Here is a 27,667-nt window from a genome sequence, read left to right as displayed (position 1 = left end):
TGCTTGCTCCAAGTTGAATGCCATTGCCTTGGTTGTTGCTGGGCTTGATAATAAAAGAAAAGGATAATTGACCTATAAATAGGGAACCTTAACCATTGTCTTCTACAGTGGCAAAATGAACCGGAACCCAAAAAATCCGAAGCATTGGGGCACATAGCCACAAAGCAATTCAGGACAAGCTATTAGATCCACAGCCCAAGGCTGCAGAACCCCTCTTAAAGTCATTCAACTATGTTCATTTTTCCCAGAACTAACACATCACAAGTGACACAATCAGAATGAAACCAACCATCCGTTAAGGGCAAACACAAAGTGATCAGTGATGAAAAGAATACTCTCTTTTCTGTAAATTCAGGTACAAGCTTTTATCTCAATCCACTTACAAGCCCCCACAGGTATGTGATATGTAAATAACCAAAAACAGTTGAAAAGAATGTGATGAGAAGGGGCAAAAATAATGCCTCTTTAAACAAAAACTTTTATTAACCCGGAGTAGGTTATAGACCTAAGAAACATTTATCCAAGTCATATCTAATAAACATTTATCCGAGTCATATGGAGAGTCATCTACTCCTTGTGAGAGTAGCTATCAACTGGAATGAACTTTGCATATTGATCAGCTTTGGGTCTGTTTCTGTGATCATAGTATTCAACCACTGCAGCACCAGCTAATGCAGCCAATGTAAGGGCTTGTGCATGCAACCTGAATTGAAGGCAAAAGACGACAAGTTAACAATGAGGCACGGTAAAGCAAATTGTAAACACCAAAAGCTATTACGAGCTCACTGAGACAAAATGCAAGGAAATTTCAAAAAAGACATAGATTATGCAAACATAGAACTTTGCAATGCATAAAAATGCAGGCCACTAAAGACAGCTGCCCATAATGCTTAAGTACCATAATAATGTGAAGGAAGAGTAAAGCACAATTTTACAAGGTGTCAAACTTGCACACATATAGCAAAGGAAGAGTAAAGTACAGTTTTCTGAGGTGTCAAACTTGCACATGTACATAGATTGAGCTATTGCCTTTGTTACCCCTTCATATCCCCTCCCCCCCTTCCACCATATCCTTTATAAGTGCTAAGACTAAGAGGTGAGGACACGACATGTGCAATCAAATTGATAGTATCATGTAAAGGTAGAGCAAAATCACATGACAAAGTGTTGTCACCACAACCTAAAAAAAGCCCCTTGAAATATAACCACCACACATCATTCCAATGGTTTAAATTCTTTTATGGTTTAGAAAGACAGTTTTCTGATTCTTCCTACTGTCTGATTAATCAGATGATAGAAATCTTCTGAAAAGGATTCAGACATAACATTTTACATAACTCTAACTCCATTGACTGAAAGAAGACCTCAGAAAGTTCCCAAAACTGCGCTCAATACCAACACCATATCCCCTAACAATCAACAAGCCCCAAACAAAGCATAACTTGCATCACCAAACAGGGGTGGAGAAATTCGCCTCATCTAATCGAAACCAGCAGCAACAACAGAAATGAATCAAACCATTTACGGCCCAAAACCAAAAGTAACAGAAGAATGGCTTGAAGCCCTCTAAAACTATCAAACACGCAAAACAAAAGCTATACTTCAATAGAAAAATTAAAAATTTCATAAAATTTTCCCTTTTTTCAAGCTTTCAGTAACCAAGCAAGGGAGAAATTTCATTACTTTCTAAAACCCTTCTGCAAGAGTCCATCAAAAGATTCATTACAAGAACATGAAATCATGAAAGAATCAAAGTTTCAATAACCCAAATAAAGCAACAAAAGAAAAAATTAAATAGCAAAAGATAAAAGATTTACCTAGCGTGAATAATCTTAACGCTGGTTTTCATGCTAGGTTGAGACCAATTGTACGCAATGGAACCCGTAATACCGCTAAGCCACAAACACCCTTCATTGATCCAAAAAGAAACAATTAAGATCCATCCTAACAAAAGAAATCCACAATTTTTCCCACCAAAAAAAAAGAAGCAAAAATTGGAAAAGAAAATAATTACCAACAGTTCGAAGCTTGTGATCGACAACCCATTCCCTTATGGATTCAAACTTGCTCTTAGATTCCGCCATATTTGAAAGAAAACAAGCCTCTTGCAGAGAAAGAGAGAGAGAAACAGAGATGAAAAGAGAGAACGGTCTTCTGTTGATTATTTTGCATTGCGGTGAGAAAGTATTTTCCTTTTATACGAAAAAGAGAGGGAAGACAACGCCAATTTGGTGACTGGCGAAAAAACTGTGGGCGGAAACCGGTCGTGAGGTGTTGGAAAATTTTGACTTGTTTTGGGCATTTTGGCACATGGGATTTTATGTTAAATAATTACCTAATTTTTTCTTTTAAAATAAAATTTTATTGAATAATTCAAATTAAAATATTCAATAGAAATATATTAAATTTCAATTAATTTAGATAAATTTTTTAAATTTTTTTTATATTAATCAGTTAAAAATGACAATTTATTTGATTATTTTGATTAATTTTTTCTATTCAAAAGATATCTTATAAATATAAATACTCTATTTTGTGTCGAGTAATTTTCTATTTTTTTTAAATATTATTGAATAATTAAAATTTACTAATTAATTCAATATTTTGAGAATTAATCGATTCAAAAAAACTAATCTACGGAAATGAATTGAATTTGAATTAATTTAGATCCATTTTTTGGATTTTGATATTAATCATATAAGATGGATAGTCTATTCGATTATTAAAAATTTATAATCGAACTAATAAAAAATCGACTATTAATCATATATTTTTTAAGTATATTATAAATATAAATACTCTTTTTTTTTTTCTTTCTCTTGGTACAGCAGCCCCAGGCACCAGTCCACCGCCGAGTCAGCCATCTGGCTCTTTACCACCACCTCTCTCCCATAAAATCTGAATTAGCCTAACGGGCCACCAGGCCCATAGAGGCGGCCTTTTCAGGCTTTCTTCCTAGGAAATTAAGCCTGGCCCAATAAACCCCGCCATGGGTCAGGAACTGGCCCTTTGCGGTAAAAAATTGCAAAAGAGAGGGGTAAAATCGTCAAGAACCTGCATCTGAAAATCCAACGGTTGAGAATCTGTAAGGCAGAAAAATGGAACACGAACACGTGAGCAAGAGACCAAATACGATGAAATTGAAATCCTTGTCTCGTCTCTTTCTCTCTCTCTCTCTCTCTTTCGTTTCTTTTACAACTCCTTCGCTCTTTCAAAGCCACGAGGCCAATCCCTATCCTTCGAGAGTCATCTAAAAATCTGATCCAATCCCTCTTTGAAACGAAACTTCCAAACCTCTCCATCCCCTCCTCAACTCTCTCTTCAAAGGTAAATCTTTTTTTTCTTAATTTATTTTCAATTTTATGGTTTTTAACTACTGAATTTGAGAAAAAATAGTTTTTTTTTATTTGGGGTTTGTTTATTAAGGCATGTGCCGTTTTTTATTATCATAAAAATTTGTTTATTTAATTTTTTTGGGTATTTGTTGAATGATTGAAAGATGCTTCATAAAATAAAAAAATCTTTTTTTATAAGATTAAAAAAAGGGGTTTTTACAGTAAATTTAGCTGAAAATATATATTGTTTCATATTATTTGTAATTTTTAAGTTGTATTTTGTTTCAGGGAAAATGAGCCGCTCAAGCCGCACCCTGTATGTGGGCAATCTGCCTGGGGATACTCGTATGAGAGAAGTCGAAGATTTGTTTTACAAGGTTTTAGTCCTTTTTTTTCTTTTTTTAAATTTATGTTATATTTCTATTCTTCAGTATATAGTAAATAAGTATATGGAAAAGTTGCTGTGAAATTATCTTCAAAATGTTTTTATTGCTTTATTTGTGAATAGTGGAGATGTGGTGTGATTCTTAGGGTGACAAAGAAGAAAAGGATTTCTTTCTATTATTTAATTTTAGCTCAAACTTTCAGTTTTGGTTCTAAATCACTGTTCCATGCACCGTTTATTATTTTATTTATTTATTTATTTATTTTGGGTTGGTTGCTTAGTTTTCTGTGTTTCTATATTGCAGTATGGTCCCATTGTTGACATTGACTTGAAGATCCCACCAAGGCCCCCTGGTTATGCTTTTGTTGAGGTGAGTTTTAATATTTTGCTATCATGAGGCAAATGAATGAGGAAATCGATTTTCTGGTTTCAGTATTTTAACTATGGCAAATTGCAGTTTGAGGATCCTCGTGATGCTGAAGATGCAATTCGTGCTCGAGATGGGTATAACTTTGATGGGTATCGTTTACGGGTTAGTAGTTAATCTTGCCTTGTTAATATGTTCGGGTGATAGTCTCTTTTCAGTTTAGTACTTTTTGTCTGTCTGACCATGTGTATTCTATTTTGTTCTTTTAGGTTGAACTTGCACATGGTGGCCGAAGGCCTTCATCATCAGATCGCCATAGCAGTTACAGTGGTAGCAGTAGCCGCGGACCTGCCAGGCGCTCTGACTATCGTGGTAAGTATAGCCTTTGACACCATCTTTGTAGTTTACAAACTGCTTGGTGTGTTAAGTTAACCATAATACCCCTTTATATGCAGTTTTGGTGACTGGATTACCGTCTTCTGCTTCATGGCAAGACCTAAAGGTAAGTTCATAGGCTAGTGTTTCTTCTTTAGTTTTTACATTTTTAATTCCTTTTATATGTTTAATAGTCCTTGATTATTGCCTCTCCATGTGTATTAGGAGTTGATAGAACTAAAACTTGGCTTAAAAAAATTAAGTATTGATTTGTTCTCAATAGTATAAGTAGTGTTCTTAGATAATGGAAACTGTTTGGCATATTTTTACATTTGAGAACTGTATTCCATTATAGTGTTCAGTAACTGCAAATATTACATTTAACCATGCAATTATCAACTATATCTTTCAAATGATGAAATTGCTTAAATTGTACAAAGGAATAACATGGTCTATGCATAAAGGTTTTTAGAATCCATGAAAGTAGTACGTTGGTCATTTGACCTGGTTTGTGCTTGTTATATGGTTCTTTGCTTCATGACCAGGATCACATGCGCAAAGCTGGGGATGTCTGTTTCTCTCAAGTGTTTCGTGATCGTGGGGGTAAGTAGAATCTCTATCATGTTGTTTAATGCATTAATGCCTCATTTCATAACTATCAGTTGAAATAGCTTGGATTCCTCTAAGTTCACTTCACACTGAATTGGTCATGTTGAGAATGCTGGGTCTGTGCAACCTGAGAGGAACATCTGTGATTATAATATGACAATGAATTGGAAGCTGTTGGGACATTGGACTCCCCTGTGGGTTTTCAAGCTAGATTTTATGTATTTAAATAAGAATGATGCATTGCAAGTTTGCACCTGCACATGGTTTGCTTTTGGATTTACATTTAAATAATAATATCTTGGAAAGAAATTTTATTTGAGAGTTATATTAATATTATTGCAATTTCTTTGCAGGCATGACAGGGATTGTAGATTATACAAACTATGATGATATGAAATATGCTGTAAGCTACTGTTCTTTAAACTTGCGTACTTTTATACTTTAACTTGTTATGTGGAGTCACAGTTTGTGCAGTATTGTAGCCTCCTTAACAATAAATGGCAATCTTTACTGATTTCTATTTGGACTCTGCAGATAAGGAAGCTTGATGACTCTGAGTTTCGAAATGCATTTGGCCGGGCTTACATACGGGTATGTTATGGTGCACATATAATTCTGGATCCATGCTTGTGTAACACTACTTGATTATGCATCTAATTGTTTTGTTCAGGTCAAGGAGTATGATTCGAGATATGATTCTAGGCACAGCTACTCTAGAAGTCCTAGTCATAGCCCATATAGTCGAAGTCCTAGTCGCAGCCACAGCTATAGTAGCAGGAGCAGGAGGTCAGTTTCAATTGTTTGGTGAAAATAACAATTAGAATACTTAAGTCTCATTCCATTTTCAAGTTACATTATTTGACCTGTTCTACAGCAAGTCTCCAAGGGCCAAACACTCGCGTCAATCTCCATCTGTATCGAGGTCTCTTTCACCGCGTTCCCGCTCAGTGTCACCTGCCCGCTCCTATTCAAGGTATGAGATAAGTTTTATTTTATTATTACTTCCTTTGGATGTTGTCAATGTTATTTTTCCAATGATTTTTATGTCAATTGCCAAGTGCAATTATTTCATAAGTCCCCCTTTTAATCCTTATAAGTGGATTTTTAGTGGCATTCTTGTTTTCAAAATTCTTATTTTTGCCTAGTAGTTAGGTCTGATCAGCTCAATATCGAAGTCTTACTCTTCTGCTAAAAATGAAAAAAACTTTTGCATTGGGATTTAATGCTATTTGGCTGTTTACTTCTTTTCTTTGAGCCTTTGTTTACTTTAATTGAAATACTTGATTGATACTGGATTCCTTTTTCACAGAATCTTTTGGTACATTTTTCATGCTCTTTGTGCTTAGCCTTAACCTTTTTACAATTTAGTTGTACTTAGATTGGATATCAGCTTTTGGCTTGGCAGAGAAAGCCTTGTGAACATTAGTTATTGTGTAGACACTGAAATACTTAAAAGGACCATTCCATGACTATTTACAAATAGCTAAGTTGTTGTCAAGCTCTAGCTGAATCTGAGCCTTCCTTATGACTAGCATGGCTCTGCTCCTCTAAATCCCCATTGTCAGACTTCATGCTATGGTGTTTGAAACTCCTAGAGTGTGTCCTATAGTGAATGCATCAGCTTCCTATTTTATCTATTACTTGATTCGTTTGTGGTTGTCAGCAGTTTAAGACTGGTCCATTTGTTAACAGTTTTCTCTTCTTTCTCACTTACTCTTCTCATAGAATTCAAAATTATATCTATTTTAGTTTAATCAAATAATTGGATGAAGGGGTGTTGTATTTTGATCGCCATCATTTTCACTAAAAAATTATGCCTTGCAATTTTTGACTCCAATTAAAACAGAGGGTTTTGAATCTGTCTTTGTTATGCTGAATGTGAGATAATGTACTTATTGATGTCCCAGTCTGTTTGTTATATTCGTGTCCCATTCTGTTTGTTATATGAACCCTTAAACTATTTTATAAGCTTAGACTTAAAAATATGTTTCCAAACTGGACGGGGTAATTGAGAAAAAGGCTTGCTTGGTTCGCCAATTATCATACCTTTTTCATAAGGGTTGCCTTGTTTCCTTGCTAGATCTGGCTCTTTGCGGCAATCTGGGGATTGGATGTTAGGAACTTGATGGGATGTGGTGCTCAAATGCCTGCAACTCTTTTTGTTGTTGAGGTAATTCTATTGTTGTTGACGAGCACCTCTGGAAACCATTAAAGGTCTAACAATTCTGATATTGTGATGTGTGGCGCGCAAAGAGAGCTAGACTGGATCAATATGTAATGGATGGGTTGCAATTTTAAAGCTGGACCACTTTGAATTAAGTACTTTTACTTTTGATACTGAATTCTCCACAATCAGGGAATAGGACATACTTGGGACTACTCCAACATCGACTATTTTGTGCTCTGGAATCTCTTTGAATTTGATGATGGAGAGTTGGAGGATATTCTTCATCGTTTAAGTATTTATGTCTTTCAGTGCTCTACTGGTTTTTTTTTCTCTTTCCATTTTGGTTCCATTTAGCTGTCATGACCTTCTGTAGAAAAGATCATTACTAAATGGTGAGATCATGAGTAGTGCGTAAATTCTCCTTCTGCCGGTTGCTGCTTAAGATGGGTGGTATATTCCATTTTTATGATTATGCTTACCCTGAGGTGAAAGTGGGTTGAGGCCTTGGGACCAAAAAGGTTGTAGAGGATTGTTCTGGATATTGAATTCATTGTTTCTGGAACTTTTTGCAGATCTCGCTCCAGATCCAGATCACCAACTGCATCTGTAAGTTTTAGCTCAGGTTTAGTTATGTTGATTTATGAGGGAGGTAGGATTGAGTGTTCTGCTGCCTTGGACTTTTTTAATGCTGTTCTTGATGACATGCAGCCTTGTGGTAAACATGTGAGCAGAAGTCCACTGAAAGACAGCCCAAGAAGGAGCCAGAGCAGGAGCCGCAGTATATCTCGTTCACTTTCATCATCGGTATGTTACTTACATCTCAGTTTCCAAAGATTACCCATCATTGATAGCTTCTTCCCCCGTCAATTCATCTTCTGGCTTCGTTCTAATAACTGCTTTATGGTTGACAGGTGCAATCTGATTGATGTGGATTGAACTCCAAGGATCACAAGATTTGTTTCTTTAGCATATTGTAATCCTTTCTTAGCATGAATATATAAGGATAATTTGCTTAAGAACTAGTTTATATTTGGATTTTGACTAATCAAGCGATAGTAATTTAAACCTTTTCTCAACATTATGGCTTGTAGACTTAATAACTGAGTTCTTGAACTAATATACTTCAGTCATTATCAGTTAAACCATCTGAGTTTCGTCTTTTATTGCTAGCCCCGCATTCTTAAGATTGAACTGGTTTGTAGCATTCATTCTGAAGAGAAATCTCTCAACAGATGAAATGATAACAAGAACGAATACCTTAATAGAGTTTTTCCCGACTGAATCGAGGGTGAAGTCGCTATGGGATCAGAGAACTAGTTGATCATTAGCTTTGTGATGACTTTCCATCTTAGAAGCCCTGAGCATTATTAGCAGGGGATTAACTTTCCAAATCTTTGCAAGGGGATTAGTTCGTCCATCTACCAAAATGAGGCACAATCGGCAAGTTTATGCTTGTTTAGGCGTTTTTGGGTATCTATTTTCTTCAAGAAGGCACAATTCGTTCATCTTTCAAAGTCAAAATTTTGCCAACATTTGGTTTAGACCCAAATGGCAACATGCTTCAGTCTTCTCTTTTTATCCCAATACTCCAAGGTAAGCCAAGTTGCAGGATTCAATTACTGCTAGAATATATGCAACCTACAATCATATAAATGTGGCAGTCCAGACAATATATGAGATTTATAATATTTTACTCCATCCAATTATGTAATCGTATTTTTTACTGATGTAAAACCCGTAACACTTGCTCTCTGACTATAGGCTTGTTCTCTTACCATAGGCTTATGATTCCATGTCTTGGCACATTGTTTCCAGGCATGTTCGGATGATTATTCATTCATGCATATGACCTAGGCCACATTTGGTTCTAACAACACAAAGCAATAGCTAAAATCAATCACACTTAATCTATCCAACATAAAATTTCTTTTTGGAAAAAAAAAATTATTTTATATCCTCGAAGGCCAAAAGGAACCAGAGGAAGGCAAGTCCAGCACACCGCCATGTGGCAACCAAAAAGATTGTTTTCGGGCCACTTTCACAGTATTTTCATTCTGCCCGGATTGACAGACTCAAGTTTCATATTATCGTCTCTCAAGCATACATTACTTTTGGTTTCATTCATAGTAGAGGTAGTTTGCTTCACCCAAAAGGGGTTTAAAGGAAGAAAAGACTATGAACGATTTTGTGATGACGTCCTCTCAGATCCGTGCCTTTGGCGGAAGCTGCTGGATCTTATGCCAGGATCTGAACCACCGGCTGCCTGGTGGAATGCACCCCAACCTGAATCTCTGTCAACCTGGTTTAGCGAAAATGAAGGCAAATGATCTCTTTCCCAAGCATGGAACCGAGTTGACAAAGGATTTTCTGCCTCTTGAAAGTTACGGCCTGAAGTACCAGATGGAACAAAATAGAAGCCACCCACCTGGTCAGACGATGAGGCCACTGGCCCAACTTGAGCAAGACTTCTATGACTGCTTGACCTTCGGGAGCCAGGAATAATGGGCGTCCTTATGGCTGGCGAAGTGCTAGGCTGTTGTTGTTGATAGTATGCCTGAAGAGCTTGAACTCTATCACGGGCCCGAGCATTGCTACCAGGGTAAGGCGGGATCAATGAGGAAGCAACTGAACTCCCTGCTCTAGCACCAGAACTGTAGAAATACAGCAATTGAAATAAAAATAATCAGCAGAGGAGAAAAAAATGAAACAGAATGGATTCTGTCAGGAATGTCAACAGGTCGGGTATCTTAAAATTTCAAAGTACCCAAACCTTAATTTTATTAAAAATTAACTACCCTAACTTTATTAACTACCCGAATAATTTAAAAATTATTACCCTAACTCTAACACATTCCTACTACCCTATAATTACACTAATCCGTTTAAATACCCGATTAAATAAAAAATTATTAAAATCTTTTTCATGGGTAACCAATTACCCAATTAACTTTTCTAGTCTCATAATTTCTTTTTAGATTTATATGTTATAAGTTTAGATAAACAAAAATATATATACTGTAATTAATAATTTTATGAGTTATAATTTTTACAATGTTAATACAAAATAAAAAGTAAATATATTTATATTTAAAGTACATATATATATATATATATATATACACACACACGCATACATAAAAAATATTTTAATATATAAAATAGTAATTATATTTCTTATTAATTAACACAATATATAAACTATATATATTAAAAGACATTACAAATTAATTGATAATAATAATTTCATGAATTAATTTAATTAATTATCAAGATTTGTTCTTAATTTCATGAAATTAAAAAAATAACATTTAAATTCTAAAACTATTCTAATCTCAAAAGCTTTCTTTAAGTATATATATTATAAAATTATATAAATAATGATATATATATTATAATTAATAATTTTATAAGTCATGATTTTTGTAATGTTAATACAAAATAAAATGTAAATATATGTATATTTAAAGTACATATAAAATAGTAATTATATTTCTTTATAATATGATATAATATTCAAATTATTATAATATAATTAATAATCTAATAATTTTTTAATTTAAATATATTAATATCTTCATATTAATAATTAGAGTAACCATACTTTTCATATATTTGTTAGTTTTTAACAAAAAAAAAATTCTTGTAAAGTTGATAGAAATTGTAAATTTTTAATTTAATTATTAAATTAATAATTAAATTTTTTTAAATATTAATCGGGTTCGGGTAACGGGTACCCAATGGGTGATACCCGAACCCAATTCAGGTAGTGAAATCACTACCCGAACCCTTTTATGGACTACCCTAACCCGGTGTAACCGGGTAGGGTACCCGTTGACATTCCTAGATTCTGTATGATTTTGTTTGTATACTTGAACAATGTGACTGTTTAACAAAATGTTTTATGCTTCTGAATGATATTTTAAGTCTAAAAAATTGAACATAAGCATTTATGCAACAGGTCATTACTGTTTTCCAGAAAATGGTTGCAGAACAGATTGGTAAAATATTCTTCAGATTTTGTATTTTCTATAAAGGAACAGTGAAAACTCAATCCAATCACAAATGTCAATCATGTTGAGGCATACCTGTGGCCAACAACAAATGGATGCATAAAAGATCCCGATCTTGGCATATCAGTACTACTCCTGCTTGACCTTTGACTGACAGGTGGAATTGAAGGTTGATCAGAACTACCAATTCGACTGCTCGATGTGGAGAATGGAGGGGAATGATGCTCCCAACCGTGATAATGAAGATCCACGGCAGGAAAAGCATAAGAAGTAGGTATCTCACTAGGCACTGATGGACCATTCCAGTGACTGTTGAAATTAGAACTATCTGACACACTTCCACTGGAATTTGAGGATGAGGGATGAATTGTTGGCCCAAAGTAAGCTACATATGGACATGGATGACTAGCAGATGATACTGCTGAATGTTCAGCAAAGATGGCATGTTGTCCCAGTAACTCGTGATCTGCAATCCAACACAACTCACATCAGCATATTAGGCCAGCCAACCTCCACCTTTAGAACCCATAACAGACAAGCATCACTTAAGAAAACAAGGAAAAATCTTACATGTGGTTGATGAAAACTCTCCTTCCCTGAAAAAGAAAGAAAAACAAAACATGTTAAGGAAAGAATATTATTGAAACTTGAACATGGCAAGAGGAAGTACGCAAACAAAACTATAATGATACATGTACAGAAATAAAAGGGGAGGTTTACCTATGGGAGAGTTAATGATGACATACTAAAAAAGCTTTTCCAACTTAGAACACGACTTCCAATGAAGTAAACAATATGCTGTAGTTATGGTAAAATGCTATGCTCCATTAATTTATGCTCGGGAAAAAATTTCAACCCAATGATGAACTTGATGCCCAAAACCTCTTAAAACATTGGCAATTCATCTTATCTATCTCATACAGAACTGGTTTTCAACTGACAGAGAAAACCATCAATAAAGAGTTTTGGCGTTGGGTCACATGACATAAGTTGCAGAAATTAAACCATCTAAACTACTTCTATTACATTCAAGCTGGAGTTATATATTATTTTTGATATAAAGGTTATACAGGTTACAAGCAGATCCACTACTTGCTTGAATTCCAAGGCCATTTTGCCACCAAAAACCATAAGCAAAGGATAAAGCTTTTCCATTTTCTAAAATCAATTTCTAACTAAGAAGATACCACCCTCCCATCAAACTCTCTCTCTCTCTGCCAGTTACTTACTGAAAAATTCATCCCAGAAAACACGAAAAATAAAAGGCGACAAACATTTGATGTGAACAAGTGACAACTGATCACGTTTCAGCATAGAAAATTGAAGCAGAAAACTACTCAGATTTAACCTCTAATGTGTGATTCATGCTTACTCGAATGATGAAGGAAGTCGTGCTACGCTTCCAAATGGACACCAGTGAACTCCAAATGACTGCAAAAACCATAATAAGCACGCAGCAAGTACATTTTAATTCGACTCATCTGTCAGTTTAAAGTGTATGCACATATAGAGCCAAAGAATGCAAGCAACAAACAGCAACATAGAGACATGATTGTATAGGTTAATGCAAGCGGTGTCTAGGGTGCAGTGCAATTAAAACTATAATCTGCAAATTTTCATTTGGGCAGAAATTATTGAACTTTAAGAAATGAAGATTGGTTCAGATTTAGTAAAGGAAATTTGCTTCATCAAATAGGAGCTTCAAATATCAAATTTCACGCTAAACCAATAAAATTCATAGTAGTTTAAAGTAAAATAGGGTGGAGGGCAAGGGATCAGAAGGTTAAACATATCAAGTTGCAAAAAGAAAAGAAATGTAAATACAAACAAGGCAACTTAGAAAAGAAATGTAAATACACCATTTGGCATGCCATGAATGTTGAAACTGCATAAAAAAGAATTTGCATAGAAATGTTGCTCGATTACCATTTCAGAGTAACTTAGATCATAAAGGTCCTCATCATGTGTCCAATCATCGACACTAAATTCTGGATAGGAACGGCAACCATTGGCATAAAGCCATTGACCTTTTTCAATTTTCCTACAATTAGGGCACTGCATCGCACCCTTTATATTGAATGCTGAACCAATGCAATCTGAAGACAATAATTACAAAACATATAATAATCTATTAGAACCTTTAAAACAGATTTGGAACGATAATTTCCTATAGCTGTTGCCAACCACACCAACAAAAATAACATACAACCTACTCGAAAATCCTTCATATTCAACTAATCTACTCACTAGTAGCCCTCTCCTAAGCTGCAGCTCATCAAACTATGTCAATATAACTATTATGGGCAAATCTAGAAGCGCATTGAAAATTTTGTTCTAATTTGATTCCGACTATGAATTGTCTCCAAAAACTAATTGCGATGCAAAATTCACTTTGATCATCTTATAGGACGTAGTTATTCACCTCAAGGACAAAAAAAAAAGGCAATTTATTGAAACATCAAATCTCTATTAGATTGAGTCTTATTAACCTAGTTATTCATCTTTATCAAGCTAAATTTTCATTTTCAGCTTATAATATAGAATAAGCAATAAAAAAAATCAAGCTTAATGATTTCCTCATTTACATCATCAATTAAGCCAAAACTAGACACACTCTAATCTTGAGCCCAGATCTTAACATCCCAACTTTATTTAAAAAAAAATCAAACAATTCCTTGGAAAAAATCAGTTCCAAATCTTGCCAATTTTGACTTACCCAAATGAAATTGATGACCACATTGAAGCTTAGCCCACGATCGATCCCCATTATCAGCAACTGTTTCGAGGCAAATCGAGCATGAAACAGAACAGAAAGACTTCTCTCCATTACCGCAATCACCACCATCGCCACCTCCATCGCCGTCATCCACCACAACATCATCCCCACCATTACTCCCTAATCCCATAATTAAAACAAATTATAAATTAAAGTCAAAATTAATCCACCCCCAAAATCTCAAAACCCTAAATTTCCCAAAATAAAACAACACAAACACCGTCTAAATCACCCTCGTCCTCTTCCTCTTCCTCCTCCTCCTCCTCCCTTAATTTACCAACACGACCTCCGATTTCAATCGGATAAAATTACAAACACAAACCAAAACGAGTCGTCGTCTTAAATTCCTCTTCTGATTGACCAAAGAAGAACAGAGAAATTAGAAAAAAAAATTTCTTCTTCGGAAGGTTGATGGAAAATACGAAAGTGAAAAAATCTGTTCCTCTCTCTTATCTTTCTTCGCTTTCCTTTTTTTCTTTATATTTTTTTTTTTTTTGGGTTATTGTCTTTCTCTTTCGCTTCCTTTTTCTCTGTCGTCGAAGAAATGTTAATCTCGGACCGTTCGATCTCGACTAGGCCATAGGATTACTGTTAAGTTGACGAAATAACCGGAACCGCTGTCCAAAATGAGAGCCATCCGACGGCTCAGATTCTTTCTTAACTTTCATTCTACGGATTGGATTGCTTTTTGGTTGACAGCGGTTGTTCCTCGAACAATATTTAATTATTTTATTTTTATAATATTATCTCTTGTCTGTGAGCTTTTGTTTGGATTAAATAAAACGGTGGGTGAAAATTGGGTGGCCATAACTGGGGATCGGATCGGATCGGGTCAAAGTTGGTAACGGGTCGATAAAAAGCTGTTTGGCATGTGAGAAAATGTTCTTTTCAAAACTAGTGCACATTACACTTGTAAAAAAAAAAATTGTTAAAAATAAGAAAATGTTGGTTTGTATTTTGATTTTATTAAGAATTTATTTAGTTCATGAGTGAAGAATTAAAATTTAAGAAAAATAAAATAAAAACGTGAAATTCGATTAAAATATAAAAATATTTTTAAATCTTTATCTATTTTTAATATTTACGAAATTTAAGATAAAAATTTTAATTTTGATATATTTTATAATAAAATTTAATTTCTTTAATTTGTAATAAAAAAAGTAAAAATATTCTGCATCCCAAAAATGAAAAAATCATTTAAAAACATCTCAAAACCAAAAAATGACTAAACAAAATAGAACGGGACGAGAAGAGTACTAATAATATAAAATTGTTTTTATTTTTTCCTTTGAGTTTCTTCTAGATTTATATTTCTTCGTGAAGAATTCTCTAATCTTTGATTAATGGATTTGCTTGCATTTAATGTTCTCAACAAATCTCAATTAGCAAATGGAATAAAATGTCATTGTCACTTAATCATCCTTTAGACAAATTTGAAGGAAGAAAAAAAAAGAATTAATTGCTCTAATTTTTACTTTTATTTTTATTTAAAGGAACCACCAACCATATTAAATTTAACTGAAATGACAAGGTAACCTACAAATTATAAAAGGCAAGCATGCTGACCATTTTGCATTAATTTTTCATTACTACCCTTTTCCGTCTCTAAATGTTCGTCTCTTCTTTATTTTTATAAAAATTAAAATAAAAAGAGAAAAAAAAGGATATTATTTCACAAGAAAATTATACGTTTATCTCTTCTTAATTTTCACGAAAATTAAGACAAAAAGAGTACTTATTTCGGAAGAAAATTGTAATGGAAGAAAGGACTTGATTCGATCTTATGAGCTAGGACACCCCACATTTTCCCCAACTGAAGAATCCTATTTCAATGATTCTTTGATTAGGGCAATCAACAAGGTTGAAACCAAACTGTAAAGTAAAAGAGTTACACAGTAAAAGCTGGCTATGGGTTTTGGATTATTATCCTTTTTTTGGCAGCTAAGAATCCCCGGATTTGTATCGTACGTAACCCAACTGGCCATATGAGGGAATATTCATATTACATAAACAAATGCATTAAATTTTTTGAGTCCAGGTTGGTACCCAAAAGGGAGCCAGCCATGCTTTGCTTGCACGGCTTCTAAGGGATATGTCGGCTGCTGCCAATATCAATTTTTTTGGACGGCAGCAACATTGGAACAGTTAAATTTCAGAGAATAAATAGAGTAAGTTGCACGGATGGTCACTGAACTTTCACATAATTCCTGTTTTAATCATTAAACTTAAATTTTGTCTCGAATAAGTCGATAAAGTTTGTCGATTATATCAAATCTGGTCATCCTAACAGATTCGACCCAACCAAGTAATGGTTTCAGATGAAAAAGAAACCTTAAAACCAAGTCATTTTTGTCTGTCACTTGGATGGATGAAATCTGTTAGGGTGCTTGGATTTGGTATAGTTTGCAAACTTCAACAACGGCATAGTCAAGACAAATTAAAGTTCAGTGATAAAAACGGAAATATTGTGAAAGTTTAGTAACCAATCATGTAATTTGCTCAGTTAAGACAATGAAAGTTCGAAGCAAATGTGAGAAGGAGAAGTTACAAAATCTTTCCTTTTCTTTTTACTTTAACGTGCAGGTTAGTTAAAGAGCAAAGGGGAAGAGTTCTATACTACAATTACACAAGTTACCTTACAAGAAATTGATAAAGAAGATCCTCAAGAAGGCCAGAACAGAGATGAAAGTCCCTCCGACAAGGCATATTTGAAGAACTGTTCTCATTTTCCTTGGACTCAATGACGTGAAGTGGGACAACGTCACCTCCAAAATTGATTCACCATCGAGAAAGTATACCTAATATACAATATAATGATTAGTCATTAAAATTTAGAACTATATTAGCCTCTAATGTTGACCGTGAAGTCAGATATGCATCTTTATCTGCAAATATACCTTTTAACCCGGACAGAATCTACTTGGACAATAAAATCTTTTCTTTCCCTAATATAATGTAACATTCACCTTCATTTATATATCTTATCTCTTTGTTAGAGTGATATGCTGCAACACAATGAAGGTGGAAAAGCATATGTTTGGACAGAAGGTAAATTTTCCATGAAGTGAAAATCAGAAAATGTCATACTTACTGGCAAGCTGTTGAGAAGAGCTAGTGTTAGAGAGACATGGAACGTGCATATTAAGCTCTTCTCCAGCTTATTTGGAAGATATTCGCCAAGAAAAATTCCCCACCGGGGTTGATATACAGTTAACTGAACTGAATGCGCCATAGATATCACATCACCAACGAAAACAAAAGTTCCTCCACAGTTCTGTTCTACAGCATCAGAAGTATTGGAATCTAGAAGGGAACTTCTAAGGTGCAAGCATTCTGTTGAATAAGGCCTTGAATATGTAATCTCAACCCACATCAAACCTGGCAACTGAACTGGACTTAAGCAAGACTCATCCTACAGGCATCAAATTAAAAAAGTTAGCATTCAATGATATATTACTTGCATCATCTTGAAGCAAGTAAGAGACAAAGGAAAAATGCTAAAGTTTTATGCTTTTACGATAAGACATCTACCTGGGAACATATGCAACGGCTTCCATTTATCATTACTGTTCCCAATCCTTCACCGCATTTTCCAAGCTTGACAATATCCTTTGCATTCAAACAGAGCTCATTTTCTCTTCTTCCCCGATGACCATCTTCATCACCCACATCTTCCAATTTACCTGGATCAAAGCAGTGAATTCTCACAAATGCCACAAGATCATTAGGACAAATAGATTGGCTGTCCGCCAATTGAACCTTCTTGCTGTCTTCCAACAAGGCGTTAGGCACACAGTATCCCTTTCTGTTATCTACTGTACCAAAACCTTTAAAATAATGCAAATCACTTGAATTTTGACGTATCTTTTTATCTAGTAGAGAAGTCATCTCCACCCACTCTTGTACATCATGGATTCGCACACCATCCAATGACACTATTGCATCCCCAGGTGACAAAAACTCAGACAACGGCGATGCTGGAGCTACATCCAAAACCTATCCAAGACAAAAGAAGGTATAACAAGTCAAGTCTAACCAATCATGCTTTTGAATAGAAAGATGCAATGAGAAAAATGAAATGGAGTACCAAAGGGCTCTCAGCATGTATGTAAAATGGAAACAGGATCACAGGCTTCAGGAACAACAACAATCCACAAACTGCACAGAACTACAAAGGAGATACATTAAATTAAGTCAGAGTTCCGCATTCTGGTTAGGTTATGAAACTGTAATTACACAACGCTCTTTATGATTTGAAACCTTCAGCATTTCGCTATGGTTTCACAAACCACAGTTTGCAACCCAACTACCAATGCTGCACTAAGCCTAAGCCAATCAAATAATTCACCTAAACATGAAAAACTGACCATGAATTTGAGAGCTTACCACTGCATTATGCCAGATACCGGCACAATAAACACGAAGAGCAGTTAACCGTGGCAACGCCTGAAGCAAATCATGATCAAAAGCAACCAGAGCACCAGGAAACAGAACGGCAAGAAAAACGGCGATGTACTCCAACTGTATTCCCTCACTGCTTTTTCACCTATGGTAACATACATGAGAAAAAACCTAACATTGAAACTCAAAACTTTCAACTTGCAACATTAATTCTTTCTAATGCAATGAGATATAAATAGAAATTGACCTGGCAAGGGCGACGGCGTGGCCAAATTCATGTACGGAAACAGAGAACAACGTTGAGACGAACAAATATCCGGCATCCGAAAGTGAGATTCTTAAAGAAGGGGAAAACCCGAACAAAAGGGAGCTGAAAAGATTGCTTAGCTGGGCGTTGGACCTAAGGAACAGTTGCCAAATGAGAATCAAAGTAACTCCGACGAGTGCGGTTAGGCCGAAACCGGTCCCGATGGAGAACCAGAGTTTGAGGATAGCGGCGTGGTTTCGCCCGAACCGGAAGAGAGGTTCGTTGAAGGCGGAGATTTTTAGGTCGCAATACCAGCAGGAAACGGCGTTTGAAGCGGCGGCGACTCGATGGCTTGGAGAAGGAAGAGAAGCGCGGAGAGGGAGGCGGGCCGCTCCGAACCTTCTCGCTCGGTTCACTCTCATATCTCAGTTTCCGGCTGTAAATTTTCTCCGTTGTACTTTCCTTAGTGATAGGTTTGGTGGCGGCAATGCCGCCGCATGAGTAGGGTTTTTTGTAAAGACCCGATTCGGTTAAACGGACCTTCAGGTCGGTGAAAGCGCGGGTATTGCTAGTTGTGTTCAGACTTCAGATAACAGATTTTCCTTTTCCTTTTTTTTTTTTACCATTTTCAATTTAAATAAATATATATACATTTTTTTTACCATTAATTGTTTATGTTTATTCTCTCGTTCTATTGCTACAAGAACTTTTCTTTTATCTAAAAAATTTTAACTTTCTAAGCATATTTTTTGTTTTTAAATAGATAATTATCCATTCAATTGTTAATCAACAAATATATATTTTACAAATATTACTCATTCCATCCTTAAATTACTTTAATGGAAATTAAAATAGACGTTTTAATCTTAATTAAAATTTTAAAAAATATAATATAGATATTTATTTAAATATAGAAAAAATCATATGTTTAAAAAAAGAAAAATAAATTTTAGTTCGAGACATCTAAAAAAATATAAATGAAAAAAAGGGACGGAAAAAATAATATTTGTATGAATTAGAAAACACAAATGAACCCTTGATTTATTTATTTATTTATTTATTTTACCAATTAATTCTTGATAATTTGATGCTAAATTTTCCATATAGAAATGATTGGGCATGTCAAAGATGAGATGCATGTGGCCCTCTAGGGGTCAAATTTGGTGTTCAAACCAAGCCAAAAGTTGTACCTTTATTCTAATCCCACTGTAACCCTTTTGTCAAAATGGAATATGTCTCCATTCAATGGATATTCTCCCCCTATTATAAACTTAAAGCATAATCATAGTCACCATTAATCCTAAACAATTTATGGAAAAATTAGTGTAAAATCCCAAAATATAGAAGTTAAGAACTTTAGAATAGATGTTTCGGTTTCGATAATACCTCATTTTGTTGTAATTTTCGTTTCGAAATATTTATCTATTTTTTTAATCTTATAAAAATTAAAACAATTTTTTTTATTTTTGGATATGATATAATAAAAAATATTAAAAATATTTCAAAAAATAACATAAATAAAAAAAAATGGGACGGAAGAAGTATCATCATTTATTCCAAATATTTAAGACCACCATTAATTTTTTTTTTTGTCCTCCATTATTGTGAATGGTAGACAATATACCATGCATCTAATGCTTATTCTTTACTTAATTTTACTAATCTTTATAATAAACAAAACATTGTTACTCTTCGGCCAACCCAAAGTTTAGTTTAGTGACTATTAACTTGTTTTAGGTATTGATAATTTGAGTAAAAAAAGTTTCACTTTTTAGCAAATCTAATTGCATTCTTTTTCAAATGAATATTCTGACCAAAAAGAAAAAGAAAAACACGACTCACTAGTAAATTCGATAATTAGTGTTGTGATATCACAATTTGTGTGTGTTTAGATAAAAATATTAATAATTAGAAGAATAATTATGTATATGATATGATTTAATAAAATAAATCCAAATTTTAAATAAGTATATAAATATATTTGTTGCATGTATTATACAATACAACACAATTATAACATAATAAATTTTATTTAAACACAATTAACTTATTAAGTCAATATCATGAATGTGTTAATACAATAATATAATTAATTAAATGAATTAAATATGTTATGTATAAACGGGTTTAATATATCTTAAACATATCAATACGATTAAGACACAAAATACAAAAATATTAAACTCAATTTTAATTATTTTCGCATTGTTTTTATGGCATTATAATCAAAATCTCATGTATAAAAAATATTTGAAGAAAAATTAAAAAAAAATAAGACTTTTTAAGATTTGTCCAGTCAAACCTCTTAAACTTAGCAGATACAGGAAAATAATCAACATGCTATGAACTTAGATATGCTGGGACCCATTTGAACAGGACAAAATCGGAATAGCAGTAAAAAGCGAACTGTAACTACCAGAGTTACCGGAACAGTTCCCGCTGACACACCTGCGGTTAAAAAACACAGAACAAAGATTTGATGTTTTTTGAGTTTCAGTTTGACTCACGTTAACCGTCACAGTTAAACCTCAAAGTAGGATATTTTTAGATATAAAAAATTAAGTATTTTATAATTAAATATTAAATTATTATAAAAGTTAGATAAAAAAATTATTATTTGAATTTTATTATAAAAATAATAATTTTTAATATTAATATTTAATTTATTAAATATACATTTAAATTGTTAAATTTTTTTACTAATTTTAGTTTATAATTTAATTTTTAATAATAACAATATACATAAAATTGATTTGATTTTCAATTTGAATCTTTTATAAATATTAGATATTAATTTTTAATTGAATTCAACATCAATAATTAGAATTTTACTCAATTATGTTTTCCTTTTTTCACTAAAATTAAAAAAAAAAAAGAAAATCAATGGCTAATTTGGTAAATTGATAACCCCCCTTGATTTTCACCATCCCGCTATAAATACTCGCTGCCGTTCGCCGGACGAGGCTCTCTCTCACTATCTAGCTTCCTCTTCAATAAATTCCCGAAATCGAAATTTAAGGCCAAAAAAAGGAAGAAAATTAATTCCCAGCAAGTATGTTGGTTTATCAGGATCTTCTCACAGGTATAATCTTTCTTCTGCTTCTTGTTTTCTTATTTCTTTTGGTTGCTGCTGTGCTTGTTGGTTCCAAGATCTGTATGTTTCCTTCTGTTGCTTAGAATTTTATTTATATATCTTGAAATTTTGGGTTTATTTTTTTGGTTTGATTGATGGTTTGGTTATAGAGAATTGAACAGAGGGAGCTGAATTTTGTTTTGGGTGTTTTGTTTGATTGTTGGTTACACTGTTTTTATTTATTTTATGATTTTTTTTTGGGATAATTCTTTGTCAGGGTGGGTACTTTTTTTTCCCCTTTAATTCAGAAGAAAATATATGGGATTAGGACTATGAGTTCATAGGATTTGTTAATTTGCAGAAAGCTTAGCACTTGTTCAATAAAGTTGTCTTGGTTTTGTTGTGAGTTGGAATATAAGCTATTTGCAGATTTGTAACTGTGAACTTGGTTCTTGTTGATGAATTTTCAGCTGATGAGCTCCTCTCAGACTCATTCTCACACAAGGAAATCGAGAATGGCATGTTATGGGAAGTTGAAGGGAAGGTTGGAATCTTTTCTTCCTTCTTTATTTCCTTGTGTTTGTATAGCTTCTTTTAATGGATTTCAAGGAAACCAAAGAATTTGATGCGATCTGGTTAAACTAACATGATTTGGCTTAATTTGCAGTGGGTTATCCAAGGAGCTGTCAGTGTAGACACTGGGGCTAACCCTTCTGCAGAAGATGGTGGTGAAGATGAAGGTGTTGATGATCAGGCTGTCAAGGTCGTCGACATTGTCGACACCTTCAGACTTCAGGTAAATGAACTGCACCTGCCTTTCATGGTTTATAGCTTGACTTTTTTCAATACTCCCATCTGAAAACTGTGGTTGTTGTGATTTGCAGGAGCAACCTGCTTTTGACAAGAAGCAGTTTGTAACCTTCATGAAGAGGTACATCAAGAACTTGACACCCAAATTAGAGCCAGAGAAGCAAGAGTTGTTCAAGAAGAACATAGAGGGTGCAACTAAGTACTTGCTTTCAAAGATTAAGGATTTCCAATTGTATGCAACTCTTGTCTATCTTGTTGGATTATCTGTCATTAACTTGATTTGATCAAATTATTGTTACTTAAACCATTTGAGTTATCGTGTTGCAGTTTCGTGGGCGAGAGCATGCATGATGATGGTAGCCTGGTGTTTGCGTACTACAAGGAAGGCGCTACCGATCCAACCTTCCTGTACTTTGCCTATGGCTTGAAGGAAGTCAAATGTTAATGGAGTTATTCACCCCGTAGCAGACCGGGTTCCCCATAAGCCGCAATTGTGTAATTCTAGATATAAGAAGTTCTAAACTATTTAGTATTTCTCTTAGTTCATATATATGCTTTTTAAAGGTCTCGAACTCGGTTTTACTATTATCATTTTACATGTCTTTTTTTTTTTTTTTTTTTTTGTGTCAAGAAGGATATATTTATAACATGATTGAGGAAATAAAAACATAGTGTGTTTCCCAACATTTTCTGGTTCATTATTGTTGCATGGGTGTTTCCTCTGATGGCAAGTGAGATTTGCTGTTGTTGTTGGCCAAGTTGATATCCTTCTGTTTTGGGGGAATATTCAACTTGGGCAACTAGACAAGATGCCGACTCCCCTTTATTCCGTTTGACCAAAGGAGCGGACTCAGCTCTTTCCTGTAGGTAAAACCCTATGATACAGCACTTCCTGTACTGAAAAGAGCTTCTTTCCAACTTTTGAATGTGTTGTGTGATGGTGATGGAATTATCAAACCCTTTTCTTTTTGATTTATTAAACCTTCTCACAAGCGAATTTGTCTTTGAAGTTGGTGTTGTCAAAACCTGAGTGATTAGCTTTGTATTAGTTCAGATTTGCAAATATGTATCTCTTTTTACTATTAGTTACTTATAATTTCCATTCCTTCAACAAGTCAAACACTAGTCATGTGGACCTCAAGGTTTAATATGAATGTTACGGATCTCGCATTAATAAGAGTTGATATAGATTTTGATTTTACAAATAAAAGTTTTTTTTCACTTAACATGCATGTTTTTCAAATTGAAATTATGAAATCCACATGAATGATATTAAAGTCGAGTTAGATATAGAATCTACATGAAAGATACCAAAATCAAGTTACATAAGCAAAAGAACCCAAATAAAATTAATAAAAGACGATTGTATATTTAGATAAAATAAAGTATCACAAATCTCACATCATTAAACGATGAAATAAACTTTGATCTTATAAATAAAGATATTTCCCTTATCAACCATATCTTTTGAGTTGAAAATCAGAATCATGATACAGAAAAAACCTTTCCAGATTGTGATAATGAGATTTCGGTCACATTAAATATTTTATCTAATGCACTTAAGACATTCCTTTCACTACACATCCTCCATGCATGGGCATCAGAATTCAGTAATCAGACATTGGCATAAAAAGGATTTCGGGATGTCCCAAGTCAGCCTTTTTTCTTAATCTGTTGCTAAACAACCCGAGTATAGCAGGGTTCAAATACAAACATGGCAAACCAATCGTATGCATCGGTTCAAATAAAATGAACTGCAGAAGAAAGAAAAGCCTAACCCAAAACAATTGGGCAGTCAAGTACGTGTATACACAGATTCTCAGCAGGAAGAAGCCACCTCCTTGACATTGGCTTGAAAGGCACCTTCTCTCAGACTGTAAAATGCTCGGCCACCTCCTTGACATTGGCTCAAAAGGCCCCTTCTTCACAGTGAAATGCTCTCCCGTCCCACTTATGCATAGTAATTTAAGCTTGCCTTCTTCTTAGCTTGAACCTGAATGATACCTTCATTGAAATCTTCATGGTTCACCTGTAAATCAAGGACCCAAAAGCCGATTTTAGTACTTGCTCCCACAGCTAAAATGTTTGCAAATAAATCTGATACAAATAAATACACATACACATATACATATATGAACATACATGCATGTTCAATATGAAATACCTAAATGCTGTTTCTGTACATGTAACCTTATGATATATTTTGTTGACAAAACAAAAAGGTAGATAAACTCCCAGGAGATTAGAAAGTGCACCTCAGTTGCATCACGGCGAAGAGCAAGCATGCCTGCCTCCACACAAACAGCTTTTAGTTGTGCCCCATTGAAATCATCAGTAGATCGAGCAAGTTCTTCAAAATTGACATCTGGGTGAACATTCATCTTCCTCGAGTGGATCTAGAAAATCAATGAAAGAATTCAATAAAATTCTACACGTCATAGAAGACATAGAAGCAGCAATATTGAATGTCATACCTGAAGGATTCGAGCTCTAGCTTCTTCACTGGGATGTGGGAACTCAATTTTACGATCCAATCGACCAGAACGCATCAGAGCAGGGTCAAGGATATCAGCTCGGTTAGTTGCTGCTATCACCTACAATACATGCATTACATTAGAATAGATCACTTACATTTTTTCAAACAGCTAGCACAAAAATTATGTTCCATGCTTTCAAACCTTAATACGTTCATCACTGCTAAAGCCATCAAGCTGGTTGAGCAATTCCAACATTGTTCGTTGCACCTCCCTATCTCCACTCACTTCACTGCAGGTGGTAACAGACAGGTCAATAATTAGTGATTCTGTCCACAAATAAATGCCAGTGTTATCAGTGTCAAAACAAATTTGCTTCCCAAGAGATGAAGATATAGCATTACCTATCAAAACGCTTCGTGCCAATTGCATCAATTTCATCTATAAAAATGATGCATGGAGATTTTTCTTTTGCAAGCTGAAAGGCATCACGAACAAGTTTTGCTCCATCTCCAATGAACATCTACATGCATTAAAATTTTAAATACTTATTAAAGGGTCTATGCAAGCAGATAAAAATTCACAACTAATATCATACAGTAATGAAAACAACTTTATTGCTCTCATTTTTCCTGTCATGTTATGATAATCAAGAAGTAAGGAGCTCCAGTAAAATGATTCTAACATGAATTGAAAGCAGTAGACAGGATCCAAACATGTAGAGAAGTAAGCTGGGATAATAGACTTCATACCTGAACCAGTTGTGGGCCTGCTAGCTTCAGAAATGTGGCATTTGTCTGTGCTGCACAAGCACGAGCCATCAAAGTCTTTCCGGTACCAGGAGGTCCATATAAGAGCACCCCCTTAGGTGGACGAATCCCTAGCTTTTGAAACCTCTCTTTATGAGTCATGGGCAACACAATGGCCTCAACTAGTTCTTGGATCTGTTACAGGAACAACCATCAGAAAAAGGTGTTAAACATTAGCTCAACAGTTACAAGTGATCTTGGAAAGGGTGGCAAAATTAGAAAACTTGCCTGCTTCTCCAAGCCACCAATATCATTGTAGTCCTCAGTTGGTTTCTCATCAACCTCCATAGCCTTTACTCGAGAATCGTACTCTGAAGGCAGGGTATCCAATATCAAGTAACTGTCTTTATTGACTCCAACCAAATCACCAGGTTTCAACTTATCAGGGTCAACAAGCCCAACCACAGGTAGAAAGATGGTCTGCAGTGATTACAAAACAAGTCAAGATCAAAACTAAGCATTGTTGTCACTTTTTTCAATTCTCAACAAATGTTGATTTGATAATTAGTTTCACTACGGAATAACATAACAGACTATTGACTTGCCGTACTAGTAGCACATAAGAAATAATGCTGCCCTCACCTGACGAGTAGAGGTTTTCAGCACAACACATTTACCCTTCCTCTGTGAGTCAAGATCAATATTGGCACCATCCTCCTCTGCCTCATCCTCAGGATTCATCTCCAATATCTGAAAGAAAACAGTAATTATTAAGGTTTAAATCATCCAAGCAGATGATTGTTCACGATATAACTACATCAACAATGGCTCATCATTCAGTCAGTTCCCCTTTTCATTGCGCTGTGAGTTTGTTTACACACAGTATCACTATATACCAGTACAGAATAAGTTGAAGATTACTGGATATAACATAGAAATTCAAAAGGTATTTGACCAAAAAAGAGCCACACAACATTTACCTCAACAATGTTGCCGACCAAGTAAGGCAACTGCTTGTTAAGCTTAATCTTCTCCTGATTCTCCTTAATCTTCTCCTTGTATGAATCCAACTCGAGATTTGTCCTCTGCATCTCCTCCTTTAATCCACAAACCAATTAAACCAAAAATCAGAAAAATTCACACATACTATAGCTGCATTCCTTTAAAAAAGAAAAGAAAATTACTTAGCTTTAAGTATTAAGATTTCCCAATTAAACCAAAACCAGAAAATTCAGAACCCACCAACAACAAAAAGAACTTCCACTGATATGTAAAAATTACTTAGCTTTAATCAATATCCAGAACAAAAATAAAACAACAAGGTCGTTAATATTTGAAAGACGAAATGCTATTGAGATGGGTAGGACTTAATAGTGAGATTGGATTAAAAAAAAACCCCTAAACCACAACAAAAACCCTAAAAAGAACAATGCAAACTAATAATTGAAGCATAGATATAATAGAAAAGAAGATATCGAGAGGGACCTTGAGGATTCGAATCTCGTTATCGAGAAGACGGGACGCTCGGACGATGTCCTCGGTGGTCATCGACATCAGCTGGTCCTCTTCAACGTTCGAATCTTCTACCATGGCGGTCGCCATCGGTGACAGTTCTTGAATCAACGGCGAATTTGATCCAAAGATCGATCACAGAAACAAAAAAGCAGTCGAATTAGAACGAAAATGAAGGGTAAAAGACAGAGAAAAATTGAAAGAATATTGGGTTTCTATTACTTTATAGTTCTCAAACTTGTTTTCGAAGAAATGGAGAGTCTCCGAGAGGGATTTGGAAGTGCGTCTCGGGCTATCTTGGACCCATTTTGAACCAAGTCGGACCTCCCATTTTGGCCCGATTTCTTTCTCATGGGCTATTTTTTGGCCTACTTCAT

The 27,667-nt window shown here is 34.6% G+C and overlaps 6 protein-coding genes across 10 annotated transcripts; 2 read left to right on the top strand and 4 right to left on the bottom strand.

The window, feature by feature from the left end:
• Positions 1 to 313: 313 nt before the first annotated feature.
• LOC18600483 (uncharacterized) lies at positions 314 to 2,211 on the bottom strand. Its single transcript, XM_018122259.2, has 3 exons — positions 2,015 to 2,211; positions 1,818 to 1,908; positions 314 to 703 (listed from the first exon to the last, which is right to left on the bottom strand). The coding sequence occupies exons 1-3, from the start codon at positions 2,082 to 2,084 to the stop codon at positions 568 to 570; spliced, it is 297 nt and encodes a 98-aa protein (XP_017977748.1). The 5' UTR covers positions 2,085 to 2,211; the 3' UTR covers positions 314 to 567.
• Positions 2,212 to 3,166: 955 nt separating this feature from the next.
• Positions 3,167 to 8,380, top strand: SR30 (SERINE-ARGININE PROTEIN 30). Of its 4 annotated transcripts, XR_016026272.1 has the most exons (15): positions 3,167 to 3,327; positions 3,624 to 3,712; positions 4,025 to 4,090; positions 4,178 to 4,252; positions 4,357 to 4,459; positions 4,543 to 4,589; positions 5,008 to 5,065; positions 5,425 to 5,474; positions 5,606 to 5,662; positions 5,742 to 5,857; positions 5,946 to 6,044; positions 7,152 to 7,241; positions 7,428 to 7,844; positions 7,947 to 8,042; positions 8,150 to 8,257. XR_016026272.1 is itself a non-coding variant. In XM_018121949.2 (14 exons), exons 2-14 carry the CDS (start codon positions 3,629 to 3,631, stop codon positions 8,162 to 8,164), a joined length of 900 nt encoding a protein of 299 aa, XP_017977438.2. In that variant the 5' UTR covers positions 3,167 to 3,327; positions 3,624 to 3,628; the 3' UTR covers positions 8,165 to 8,380. The 4 variants fall into 4 exon arrangements, 1 of the variants encoding a protein (XP_017977438.2); XR_001928202.2 differs by having other exon boundaries at positions 7,152 to 7,844; XR_016026273.1 differs by lacking the exon at positions 8,150 to 8,257 and having other exon boundaries at positions 7,811 to 7,844; positions 7,947 to 8,044.
• A 781-nt stretch (positions 8,381 to 9,161) lies between these two features.
• LOC18600481 (RING/U-box superfamily protein) lies at positions 9,162 to 14,615 on the bottom strand. 2 transcript variants are annotated; one of them, XM_018122001.2, is made up of 7 exons: positions 13,965 to 14,615; positions 13,175 to 13,344; positions 12,621 to 12,679; positions 11,819 to 11,844; positions 11,324 to 11,714; positions 9,664 to 9,889; positions 9,162 to 9,537 (listed from the first exon to the last, which is right to left on the bottom strand). In XM_018122001.2, exons 1-7 carry the CDS (start codon positions 14,152 to 14,154, stop codon positions 9,412 to 9,414), a joined length of 1,188 nt encoding a protein of 395 aa, XP_017977490.1. In that variant the 5' UTR covers positions 14,155 to 14,615; the 3' UTR covers positions 9,162 to 9,411. The 2 variants fall into 2 exon arrangements, with proteins under 2 accessions (XP_017977490.1, XP_007031010.1); XM_007030948.3 differs by having other exon boundaries at positions 9,162 to 9,889; positions 13,965 to 14,613.
• A 1,953-nt stretch (positions 14,616 to 16,568) lies between these two features.
• LOC18600480 (Peptidase M50 family protein) lies at positions 16,569 to 19,275 on the bottom strand. Its single transcript, XM_007030947.3, has 6 exons — positions 18,673 to 19,275; positions 18,411 to 18,558; positions 18,112 to 18,192; positions 17,556 to 18,020; positions 17,116 to 17,436; positions 16,569 to 16,822 (listed from the first exon to the last, which is right to left on the bottom strand). The coding sequence occupies exons 1-6, from the start codon at positions 19,092 to 19,094 to the stop codon at positions 16,661 to 16,663; spliced, it is 1,599 nt and encodes a 532-aa protein (XP_007031009.3). The 5' UTR covers positions 19,095 to 19,275; the 3' UTR covers positions 16,569 to 16,660.
• A 2,319-nt stretch (positions 19,276 to 21,594) lies between these two features.
• On the top strand, positions 21,595 to 23,241 carry LOC18600479 (Methionine sulfoxide reductase (MSS4-like) family protein). The gene is made up of 5 exons (XM_007030946.3): positions 21,595 to 21,754; positions 22,216 to 22,289; positions 22,413 to 22,541; positions 22,630 to 22,787; positions 22,883 to 23,241. Exons 1-5 carry the CDS (start codon positions 21,727 to 21,729, stop codon positions 22,998 to 23,000), a joined length of 507 nt encoding a protein of 168 aa, XP_007031008.3. The 5' UTR covers positions 21,595 to 21,726; the 3' UTR covers positions 23,001 to 23,241.
• A 920-nt stretch (positions 23,242 to 24,161) lies between these two features.
• Positions 24,162 to 27,526, bottom strand: RPT5A (regulatory particle triple-A ATPase 5A). The gene is made up of 10 exons (XM_018121763.2): positions 27,264 to 27,526; positions 26,759 to 26,875; positions 26,421 to 26,528; positions 26,067 to 26,258; positions 25,782 to 25,973; positions 25,434 to 25,552; positions 25,234 to 25,321; positions 25,030 to 25,149; positions 24,811 to 24,951; positions 24,162 to 24,584 (listed from the first exon to the last, which is right to left on the bottom strand). The coding sequence occupies exons 1-10, from the start codon at positions 27,378 to 27,380 to the stop codon at positions 24,507 to 24,509; spliced, it is 1,272 nt and encodes a 423-aa protein (XP_017977252.1). The 5' UTR covers positions 27,381 to 27,526; the 3' UTR covers positions 24,162 to 24,506.
• Positions 27,527 to 27,667: the final 141 nt, after the last annotated feature.

Source organism: Theobroma cacao, chromosome 5 (genome assembly GCF_053813885.1).
Source record: "Theobroma cacao isolate CCN51 chromosome 5, ASM5381388v1, whole genome shotgun sequence".
NCBI classification, from domain to species: Eukaryota; Viridiplantae; Streptophyta; class Magnoliopsida; order Malvales; family Malvaceae; genus Theobroma; species Theobroma cacao.
This window is presented reverse-complemented; position numbering and strand designations above follow the sequence as displayed.

Coding starts and splice junctions, on each gene's coding strand:
- LOC18600483 (XM_018122259.2), bottom strand. CDS start 2,084: ATGGCGGAATCTAAGAGCAAGTTTGAATCCATAAGGGAATGGGTTGTC. Junction 1,909..2,014: donor TCACAAGCTTCGAACTGTTG/GTAATTATTTTC, acceptor GGATCAATGAAG/GGTGTTTGTGGCTTAGCGGT. Junction 704..1,817: donor GTTAAGATTATTCACGCTAG/GTAAATCTTTTA, acceptor CCTTCAATTCAG/GTTGCATGCACAAGCCCTTA.
- SR30 (XM_018121949.2), top strand. CDS start 3,629: ATGAGCCGCTCAAGCCGCACCCTGTATGTGGGCAATCTGCCTGGGGAT. Junction 4,590..5,007: donor CTTCATGGCAAGACCTAAAG/GTAAGTTCATAG, acceptor CTTCATGACCAG/GATCACATGCGCAAAGCTGG. Junction 6,045..7,810: donor CCTGCCCGCTCCTATTCAAG/GTATGAGATAAG, acceptor AACTTTTTGCAG/ATCTCGCTCCAGATCCAGAT.
- LOC18600481 (XM_007030948.3), bottom strand. CDS start 14,154: ATGGGATTAGGGAGTAATGGTGGGGATGATGTTGTGGTGGATGACGGC. Junction 13,345..13,964: donor TGGTCATCAATTTCATTTGG/GTAAGTCAAAAT, acceptor TATTGTCTTCAG/ATTGCATTGGTTCAGCATTC. Junction 11,715..11,818: donor AGAGTTTTCATCAACCACAT/GTAAGATTTTTC, acceptor GTTGGATTGCAG/ATCACGAGTTACTGGGACAA.
- LOC18600480 (XM_007030947.3), bottom strand. CDS start 19,094: ATGAGAGTGAACCGAGCGAGAAGGTTCGGAGCGGCCCGCCTCCCTCTC. Junction 18,021..18,111: donor TACATGCTGAGAGCCCTTTG/GTACTCCATTTC, acceptor TGTCTTGGATAG/GTTTTGGATGTAGCTCCAGC. Junction 17,437..17,555: donor GCCGTTGCATATGTTCCCAG/GTAGATGTCTTA, acceptor TGATGCCTGTAG/GATGAGTCTTGCTTAAGTCC.
- LOC18600479 (XM_007030946.3), top strand. CDS start 21,727: ATGTTGGTTTATCAGGATCTTCTCACAG. Junction 22,290..22,412: donor TATGGGAAGTTGAAGGGAAG/GTTGGAATCTTT, acceptor CTTAATTTGCAG/TGGGTTATCCAAGGAGCTGT. Junction 22,788..22,882: donor AAGATTAAGGATTTCCAATT/GTATGCAACTCT, acceptor ATCGTGTTGCAG/TTTCGTGGGCGAGAGCATGC.
- RPT5A (XM_018121763.2), bottom strand. CDS start 27,380: ATGGCGACCGCCATGGTAGAAGATTCGAACGTTGAAGAGGACCAGCTG. Junction 26,259..26,420: donor TGAAAACCTCTACTCGTCAG/GTGAGGGCAGCA, acceptor TAATCACTGCAG/ACCATCTTTCTACCTGTGGT. Junction 25,150..25,233: donor GCAGTGATGAACGTATTAAG/GTTTGAAAGCAT, acceptor CATGTATTGTAG/GTGATAGCAGCAACTAACCG.